Genomic DNA, 10,503 nt, shown 5'->3' with positions numbered 1-10,503 from the left:
AACTTGTCTGTTTTCTGTGAGGTTGACATTAGGAGAAAACATTGGCTGGATTTGGAACTGCACAATGTTCTCCTAAATGCTCCAAGAGAAGCTCACTGATAACAACCACTCCTGACGCAAATCTGAATGTTCCTGCACAATCTGGGTCTTCTCTTACCCCAAGGAGTTAGCATGACCTCTGTTACATAAATCTTTAATTAATAATTATAGAGTTGAAATAGCCTACTATTTCAACACATAGGCTTGGCCTATTTGACAGTGTTTTAGCTGAGTTCCCAGGTACATTCAAAAGTCCTGTCTGGACTATGGGGACTGGGTGGAGGACTTTTGGTGCTTGGGTGGTGGGCATAGTGTGGTAACAAACATGTGAAGAGGTGTGATCTTATACCCCTGAATCTTATACAATGCTGTAACCCCAAGGAATATATAAAAAAGTCATGTCTAAGTTTCACTTAGAATACTCCTGGGGTCTGACTTATGATATAGCATGTTCCTAAATGAAAAAGTGGCTTTGCACTCAGGCATGAGAGGCGTATTAAGGAATCGGTGAGATTTTGAATACAAGTCTTAGGGAAATGGAGATGGGGTAACATATGGAAGCACAGTGTTTTTCTGGGAAGTATGGGTATTTTACTCTCTACTATTTCTAGATTTATCTAGGACCCACAGTCATCCTGCATGAATGATTCTATTGTTCCTCATGGTCTCCAGCTCTGAAATTCCAGACCATACTTTTCACAAGTAATCCTTGAACAAAGCCTCTGTTTTATCAACGTAAAACATTGTACCTGATTCTCATTCCTATGTGAGTTTGATAAATGTGGATGGGGAAAATACCAGGACTCAGGGGAAATGCAGAGCTGAGTGGTAAGAGAGAGAACTCCCTTTCCCTAACCTGGAACTATATACGCCTTTACGGACATGGCTACGTCTATAGCCCCAAGTGGAGTGAATCACATCTACATCTGCACCTGTTTCTTTGTAGGAGTCTCTTCTGAGCCAGGGGTCCTTTCGGTTAAATCCGATTGGTTGGGTAGCAACATGTTACCTGGTGAGAATCAGGATGGTTTCATATTGTGATGTTTTTAAGAAAGTATCTTTATTTTTAATTGTTCATCTAGACATGCCAATGGATATTTAGGCCACATTTTGAGCAAAACTCACAAGGTGTATTTTTTTTTCTCAAACCTCACATGTATACACAAAACAACACAATTGTAAGGGTTTGCTGAAAAGAATAAAGTATAAGAAATACAGGGAAGTACAAGCTCATAACCAAGTTCCAATCAGTAAGCGAATGTGGTTCAACATGAGAGAAGGTTACAAAGCAGGCCTGTGTTTTGCAGGAAGCACTGTCTGAAGATGGCGGCAGGACACCTCTCTGGCCCAGAAGCCACAAGCAGGTACAACAGCAGCAGTTTTATTCAGCCCAGCAGGGAATTATGGGGTGATCAGGGTTTTATGAATAAAGTTCTGACTGGATGCTTTTAAAAGGAAAAGCAGACTTTGCCTACCAGGCCTGGCAGTGATATATAGTCTCTCTTAATTTAATCTTAACTTGACTTTTTGCTTACTAAAAATAGCCCTTGATTCCTTTCTCTCAACCAATGTGAGAATTAAACTCGTTAAGTCAACTATTGATGACCTGTGGCTGTTCCAACAACCGTGTCTTAAGACTTCTTAAGACTGGACTTCTACTGAAAGATGGTGAGAGCTATTGGAAGTAAGAAAAATGTTTTCACATTCTCTTTCTTTTTTTGCCCAAAAATGAGGAACTCAGGACATCTCCAGATGATTGAAAGAAGGAGCCAAAGCATCATGTCTCATCTTACTTCGTACTATTAGCAGTTTTATAGGCTTCACTGTCAGTTAATTGATAGTTTTTTCTGTGAGCTCTTTGTCTTGGAAATGAGGAACTACTTAAAAAATGCTCTCAATATTATTTATTCAAGTTATTATGTAAATATAATTTGTATAAACAATTGTTTCTTAAATTCAAAGTAGAGGTCCCATTAGCTAAAATAGTATCTTTCTTATCTCTACTATATTGTCCTCAGTAATTGTTTTCTTTAATGTGATCTCATGTACGTGAAAAATAAACTACTCAGAAGCCCTCTCTGCATCACCAAACCCAAAGTAAGAGAAGTTTGGAAGCAAGCATACATTCAACATACTCTCTTTTGGGGCCTTTCCAGGCTGAAAGTTTTAGAGAATTAAAGCAATACGGAAATGTGTCAGTACATAGTTACTACAGAAAAAAAGAGTGAGTGTTAAGTTTTCACAACTTTTCCTTCTTCCCCACCCCAACAATTTCAACTTATCATCTACCCATTTCATGAGCTTTTCACACTTTCTTTAATGCCATCTGAAATCTCTTTTACTTTAACAAATATACAATCAACTCTCCCAAATTTTCCCTAAATCTTTCTCCAATTTTCTGCAAACCTCAGTCTCTCTACAGGAACTTGTTACAATTCAGTCAAATTTTTAACATTTCATTTGCACGTTGGAAGAAAAAAAAAAAAAACCAACAGTCGCTTGTAGGAAGTGGGAGCGGGTTGTCATTCTATTAGCTTGTGAGAAGGTTTGGTAGTGGCAGCAACAAGCAGATTGTCATTCTCCCACTGAGACGTTGCTTAAGCTAAAAAGAAAGGAATCTCACCAATTTTCACCTAACATTAGTTATGCCAGAACTTCTAAAGAAAAGGGTCAAAGCATAGAGGTTAGCCCACTAGAGAGGAATGCTGTAACAGATTGATATTACTGCCAGAGGTCTGCAGGAAAAAACAGCAAGCAAATTCCAGAGTGACTCTGTGAGCAAGTACTTAACCACAACCACCTGACAGGAAGGTAAATTGTGCCAGATAATGCAAATATTTTCTTTACCTAAATAAAGTTAACTTCAGCTAAACAGCTGGGTAATTAAACGTGAAATTAAGGAAAAAGAAAAGTCCAGTTACTATTAACACCAAAGAAATGCACGCCAACCATAAACCAAAGGTGCTTTGGTACTGTAGCCATAACAGACAGAAGTGTGAGAGGGGCCAGGGAGCTCCCTGATGGGTAGATGACAGGGTCGTAGAAAGTTTGCGAGACCTGTTATGTCTCCCTTGAGGTTGACACACCGCTGTGTTCCATGACAAGAGTCACATAAACACAAGCTTATCAGCTGCTTGTTAAACTGTGTGCAACGTCGCTGTGTTGAAAATGACTTCAGGCTTGCTGCAGCGGTCTCATTAATCTGAGGAAACGATGCTTGGTGCCATAGATTAAACACTATGGTCTCAAGCGGAATGCATGTGAAGTTTCCAAAATATTTCCTCAAAGACTTTATTCAGTTTTGGTTTGTGACCTTAGCTGGAAAGCATAAAGATGGACATGGCAAGGCAGTTCGGAAAGACGTCTGTGAGGATTTAAGTTGGGCGGCTTTCAGAAGATGAAAGATGTGTAAAGTTAAGGCCTTTCTGCAAACAATAGTATATTAATAAACTCTATACCATATTTACAAATGCATCCTTTTGTATTAAATCTAACAGTATTCTGTTCACAGTGCCATTGTTTATACAGGTAGCAATCCCATAATACTCATGTATTTTGGCATGGGAATCAGTAGCGCTTGGTATTTACAGAAAATGTACATGTGTGACTATAAACACGTCACTGAATCTGAGTTATTTGATAAAAGACAGATTGGCCAATGGTGCAGAAGAATGGAGTACACAGCACCTTCCCCTCTGACAGGATTTCTTAAGTTGAGAAGATGCCAAATCTCTGACCCAAAGTGGCATGAAATCAGTAACAAAACAATGAACCCCTTGTTCAAGTTTGGGTACACTGAGTCATCTTAGTTCAAACGTTTAGATCCAATGTCTAGTGCATAAAATATAAAAGTTAAAAAGATTTATTATTATTTTATAATAATAATTATTATTAAAATAGAAGGTACTTTCTCTCACGCTCTCATTTGTGCTCTGGCACTTAAGACCAGTATCCTTGGAGTCCCAAACGTGCTGGTGTTGTTATCGTGCAGATCAGCGGTCAGCTGGCCAACGCGAACATGCTCTGGACGTGGGAACTGCTGCCTGTCACAGTGGGACCCAGAAGCACCTCTTTCTTACTCCCCAGTCTTCTTCTTGAGGGACAAACTTGCCCCGGAAGCAGTTCCCACATTACCGAATGGAGTTGCTCATCTCGGCAGCTAATGCTGAGGTGACGAATGGCTTCTGTACACTGGAAAAGGGAGGGGAGGCAGGGAAGTAGGAGGAGGGTGGCATTCCAAAACCCGAAGCGCCAGCTGGGCTTATGGGCAGGAACCCCTCTGAGCGTCCACCCTTTCAGGGGCCTCTGTTGAATGAGGTTCTCATTCTCTCCACATGCAGAGCACGGGGTAGGCCTGGCTGGCTCTACGGGGTTTCGCCTTCAGTCACAGCCTGCTCGTCCCTCTCAGTCCCTTGGCCGGTGTGGTCTGGGCTGCCACCGCCACCGCCGCCACTGCTTTTGTGCTGCTTGGGCAACAGGCTTTTCCACTGGGCTTTGTTGTGTGCAAGATGGCTTAGCATGCTCTCAGACAGGGCACTGTTTCCGGTGAAACGGGCCCATTCCCCGAAGAGCGGCTCCACGATGTAGGTCATGAAACCTGGAAAAAGCAAAGTCAAGCTCATCACCACAAAGGCTGTAAATCTACTTCTGCCTCCCTCCAGAACAGGACTGGGGCCCATCTGTCATTGTACTTGACTCCAGAATGTGAAGGAGGAACATAAAATATGTCACCTGGGGATTTACTTAATCTCTTTGGACCTCAGTCTCCTTGTTTGTCAAAGGGAAATCAGGAGGATATCAAGCCCATAGGTAGTTAGCACAAGGAAATGACTTCACACGTGGGGAATTCTTACTAAATTCTGATGACATAGTAGCAGGGAGTAAATATTGGTGATTATTATTTGCAAAGGGAGAAAGACAAATAAAGCAAAAAGAATAATCTATGCTGGAATGAAGGAAGGGTGGGTGGGAGGAGGGTAAGTCTAGATGGTATCTGGGAGGTTCACAATTCTTTTTTCTTTTAAAGGTTTATTTATTTATGCATCAGAACTGGGGTACAGGCCAGAGGTGCAGGGGTGGTGAGAGGATTTACCAAAGACAGAGCAGGGAGCAGAACAGACAGATGGATGAAGTACACTGCTGAGGGGAGCAGCAGGTGAGACAGGAAAGGTCTGCTGTGAGATGTGAATTCTTCAGACCATGTGAAGAATTCATGCATTTACCCTGCAGGATATTTCTTTCCACATTATCATTTCATAAATTTGCCTTACTTCAGTTATATTAAACAACTAAGTATAGGTAAATAAAAGATCATTCATACTGAATACATATTTTACCTCCAGGAAAAGTCCTGCTTTAGTGGCAAGGTAAGATTGATGTTAGACTCTTGTTTGCATATCCGTTCTCTTATTTAATTTAAGCTGTTGCTTTCTCACCATGTTTTGCCATTAACAGACATCCTCTATTAAAGATGATGTAAAAGTAGTAACTTTCAGAATGACTGAAATCATCACCACCTTGGACATACTGAGGTTTTAATGTATTTCCTTGAAATGTAGATGTGTGGGGAGAAAAAGGCAAATGTTTTTCGGCATAACAAAACCCAGTATATTTATAGACCTGTGAATTAGAAGGCGTGATTTTATTTGATTACTTGGCCTTTGAGAATGCTACCGAGCTGGGAAAAAGCTGCAGCAATGCAAAATGTTACTCTACATTTCTGTATTATCTCATTTTATGTGAAATGTGATTTAAATATTATGAGAATATTATGAGATCATTTTAGGTAACTGGAACCTGAGGGGGAAGTTAAGCCAGTGACTTTATGTCTGCATTTTGATAAGGTTACACCAGGCACCAGCAGGTAGTTTTGAATTACTTGAATTTTCTTCATTTCCTTCACAATCTCCCTATCTAATTTCTAATACCTTTTGTTTTGAGAGAGGTTAGATATTAGGTCTCTTAAAAGATAGTTTGTAGAATTATATTATTTTAAGGTTTGTGTGAATATTTATCAAGTTTATTTTAAGTATAAAAACACTTACAAATCTAATGATTAAAATTTAATTTCTTCCTGAAGTTAGCCTGGAATTAGTCATCTGTCTTTCTACTGGCCAGGTATAAAGACCTGGTATAGTTGGGAGGATGCCATCTTAAAATCTGAGTAGACACCGGGAGGCTGTCTTTCAGAGGACACAGGCTGCTGCATGGCCTGACGTGGAGTCTGCTCCACTGGTAGCCAGTGCATTGTGCCACTCTGCACTTCAGCTCAGGTCATGGAGAAGCTGACTTTATTGGAATATTGCTTTCCTGGATGGGTGGGCGTGAGGGAATGTGGCTTTAGAGAAAGCAAGGATTGAAGGAAATCCTCTTCCTCCTCATCTTTCTATATTGTTCACTGACTAGAGTTTCATTCAAGGTACTATCTTCTTCTTCCTTTTTTCTTTACACTTAAAAAATGTATTCATTATATCATCCTTCATTCTTGTACAATGTAAGGTTTCCCCATGAAATTCCTACCATTTCCCTCATGCACCAGTACCTGTACTGCAGTACCTGTGTTCTTCCCACTCCTGCCTGTCCTATCCCTTCTCCCACCTCCCCTAAGAATGTCTCTGATCTATAGTTGCCTGATGATTTTAATTTTTACTTTATTATAGTTTTTTTTCTGATTCCTTTTTTGTTTACCTTCCTCCTATAAGTGAGACCATTCAATATATATATATTTTTATGGCTTATTTCACTGAGATTAATCCCTTTTAACTCTGTCCATGTTGCTGCAAAGGGCATGAGTTTATCCTCTTGATTGCTGAATAATATTCCATTGTGTAAATATACCACATGCCCTATCTTCTTTTTTTAAAAGGCAGAAATTGACATAGGGCAAGAAATAGGAAGTGGAGAGAGGGGATTTTATGCCCCCATTCCTCTAGGGTAAATATGAGTCACTTCAATAGAAAATCAGCTCTAAGCCTGAGATGGCATTCAGGAAAGTCTCAATCTGGATCAGGATGGAAAAAGAAAGGGGGTATGTTCAGTTCCAGGGGAATCAGGACAGAGGAAAGTCCTTGGAACAGTCTTTGTCTTGGAGGCAGAAGCCTACAGCTCCCATTAGATTCTTTATCTATTTGGATTTTCCAGTTTAGCCTAATTTACCCCTGAACCTATAAAACTGGAAGAAATGGAACACAGACAAAGATTTATGTACTAAGGGTTGTTTTATAATCACGTTTTCTCTCTTTTTTATTGGTATTAGTGAGCATCCATGGGCTTTTCCTGTTCACTCAATCTCCATCCCATTTTAAAAACAAGTATCTATGGTAACCACATTTTCCTGAACTGAAAATCAGGACATATGATCTGACAAAATAAATGTGTTCTCATGACAACAGGAGAGACTCTCTGAAATCAGGTCTGCCTTACAAACCCAGGTTGAGTGCTTACTAATGGGAATGCTTTCCTTTGGGAGTTCAAACTGTCTTTAACAGGTGCCTGGCAAATTTCTTTCCAGCCAGAGTTTGAAAAACTGAGTCTCAGGACTAGGATCACATATGCTGGACCTACACCAACAAAAACAACCTGTTGGGAGGCAACAGGCTGCCAAGGCTGAGGCTGCCTTTCTGTCTATGTTGCTCCTTCTTTCAATGACTCAGTAGCTTTATTATTTTGGATTCTTCTTAGGTTCTACTTTTTATAGTCTGGTCCCCTCTCCCATCCGCCATCCCTCCCTTTTTTTGGTCTAAGTGGAGGAATCAGTTTAATTGTGAGAAGCAAAATAACAATATTAAGGGGACTTTGGAATAAAATGTCTAACCAATAATATCGTAATTCAGCATACCTATGTAAATATTTGTATATTCCGCTTGTTTTTATGTCTCTAGATGACTTTATGCTTCTTTGTGGGGCTATACATTAGATCCGAACTTAAGTGGTTATAAACATATCATTCCAACTCCTCCCGTTTTCTTAATCTTTAGCTTATTTTTTTCATTCCCCTCAACATTAAGACATTAAGCCTTGAGCCTTGCAGAGGTCCACAGCACCATGAATGTATTAGTCTTAGTTCAATGGGAACTGGTAAACCAAATGAATGCTGCATGTCAAGGACATACTGTATAAAGAGAAGTGTGAAAATTCTGACTTAATAGGATGCAATTGCAAGGAAAATAATGTATTTGTTTAAATGTAGCTGGAACTGTGGTGTGCTTAAAAGAGTGATAGAAATCCTTATTTGATCAAAATATTTCCTCCAGTAATGAGTGCAATTTCCAAAGCTTGATTTGCTTAAGTATCTTATGGAAAAACTTAATTGGATAAAGTAATCATTATTTTGAATGTGTTAACATTGCACTTGAAAGTTTACTGTAACTGACACTTGAGAGGGTTGTCCTAAAATAACGAGACTCAAGAATTTTTAAGTGGAAAGTAGAGAAACATGGGAACCCAGGCCACAAGATTAGCCTGGCTTCCAGAGCAAGAGACTGACCATCTAGTCCTTGGGATTTTGTATTCGGCATGAAAGGTAGTCACCTAACTTGGAATGGTCCTCAAAGTCAACTTGTCTGACTTTCCATCCTTTAAGTCTTAAGGAGAGCATAAACTAATTTGTTCTTCAGCAGTAGATGATTCTTGTTCCTTCTCATCTTCTCAATTTGGCTTTGACTCAGTTCTGAACTACAAAGTTAATAAAAGTTGCTTAAAGGTTTATAACAGAGCCTTTCCCCTATTCTTCTCAACTGGTAATTACCTTATAGCTTAGTCCTGATTAGAGTTGTTATTTGGATTCAGCCATTCAAAGGGGCATTGATTAAATCTCTAGTCTGCATTTCACTAAAGTCATGTGGAGACTTTTTTTTTGTGATGTTTGGTATAGGTGCTAAAGCTATTTATTTGGAATTAAAATTGAATTTGACTTACCAATTTGTATACTAGGGATTGAATCTTTCTGTTGATTACAAAGAGGACTGATTTCCAGTTCAAATTTCTGTTCAAGGTCACCTACCAAGAATAAAGAAGAAACACATTGATAATCTAGAATGTTAAAAAAAAAATGACTGTTGATAGCTTTAATGATCTAGTTGAAAGAAGTTATTCTGAGAATTGATGTTCTTTGCCCTGTTATCATTAGAAACCCAATAGTACCATCTTGCTCTGATAGCTTCTGCAAAAAATAAAAAATAGCAGTGTCAAGATCATTGTAGATAGATGTGCTCTGGGAGTAGAATAAACTTTTGAACAAGATTTATAAAAATAAGGACACAACTGATGGGCCATTTCCTAACATGGAATAGAAGTTCTGGCTTTAAATATATGTTAACAGAACAGAATTTATGCCTTTCCCCTCATTTCATTCTGTCTGACCCAAGTCTGGTTTCACTTGAGCAACCAGGAATAATAAGTTAGCAGTGAATGGGGGAGTGGACTAGAAGATTTCAGTTGAAGAGCATCAGAGTCAACAGCTAAAAAACTGATGAGGAATAAGGATCTAATATTTTTCGTTCTGACTTCTTAACATTTCACCTAAAGTAGAAAGGTTAGGATTATATTTCTCTCTCTCTTTTAAAGATTTATTTATTTATGCATACAGAACTGGGGTACAGGCCAGAGGTGCAGGGACAGTGAGAGGATTCACCAGAGACAGAGTGGGGAGCAGAACAGGCTGACTGACGAAGTACACTGCTGAGGGGAGCAGCGGGCAGGTCAGGAGAGGTCTGCCGCACCATGTAGGTCACCTCCATGGCCAGGGATTGAACTCGTGCTGCAGTGGCTGTGGATAGCTTCATAGTGTGATGCTTTAACCCATTGTACCACCAGGAAGGTCCCAGAATTATATTTCTTTAAAGACTTTGTCAGCTAAAAGACTAAAGGAGAAATACATCATACAAAGCTTTGTCAAAATATTGTTTCTAAGGGTAAAATGTTGCAGAAATTTTTACATGGGTAAAGTCTAGTTAATTAGTAGGATGGAGATTCTAGGCTTTCACCTACTGTGCTGTTTCAATCTTTTCTATATTGTTCAGAAAAGAAAGTATCTTATATAAAACCTCCTTATTCCAATTTCATCTCTCAATGGAGATGAAATTTTGTTTTGCTCTCAATGGAGATTTCATCTCATGGGCCACTAGAATTGATCTTTTGATTTCTAACCACTTATGCTCAATTGAAGTAAATTCCACTGTAGGAGATACACGAACACTTTCATCTGAGTTAAAGGGATTGTGAACAGAGCCTCCAGCCCCACATGAACTTTGTTAATTCTGCTTTTTCTTTTTGTATTTGGGCCCATCATGATGTCATTGACACATCATTCAATGCAGGCTTTTCCAGAAGGCTCACTGCTGCTATTTGCCCTCCCATCAAGTTGATATGTGGGACATTTGAGACTGTGTCTGTCCTCAGACTCTCAAACCTGATCCTGTCCCCATCTCGGGGCAGTTACACCTGAACAAATACTCTGAGCACTGA

At 39.4% G+C, this 10,503-nt stretch overlaps 1 protein-coding gene across 3 annotated transcripts in view; it reads right to left on the bottom strand.

Annotated features, from left to right (window-relative positions):
- Positions 1-1,817: 1,817 nt before the first annotated feature.
- The window catches only part of PDE7B (phosphodiesterase 7B), a 279,507-nt gene continuing 270,821 nt past the window's right edge, over positions 1,818-10,503 (bottom strand). For all 3 annotated transcript variants that reach the window (XM_012722959.1, XM_004673881.2, XM_004673879.2), the window contains 2 exons: positions 8,956-9,036; positions 1,818-4,636 (listed from right to left, as the gene is read on the bottom strand). In XM_012722959.1, coding sequence (XP_012578413.1) covers positions 4,404-4,636; positions 8,956-9,036 — 314 coding nt within the window. In that variant the 3' untranslated portion in view covers positions 1,818-4,403. The remainder of the gene's footprint in view (positions 4,637-8,955; positions 9,037-10,503) is intronic.

Source organism: Condylura cristata, unplaced genomic scaffold (genome assembly GCF_000260355.1).
Source record: "Condylura cristata isolate star-nosed mole 26May11 unplaced genomic scaffold, ConCri1.0 scaffold00001, whole genome shotgun sequence".
Taxonomy (NCBI): Eukaryota; Metazoa; Chordata; class Mammalia; order Eulipotyphla; family Talpidae; genus Condylura; species Condylura cristata.
The sequence above is the reverse complement of the archived record's forward strand: the minus strand, read 5'-3'. Positions and strand labels throughout refer to the sequence as shown.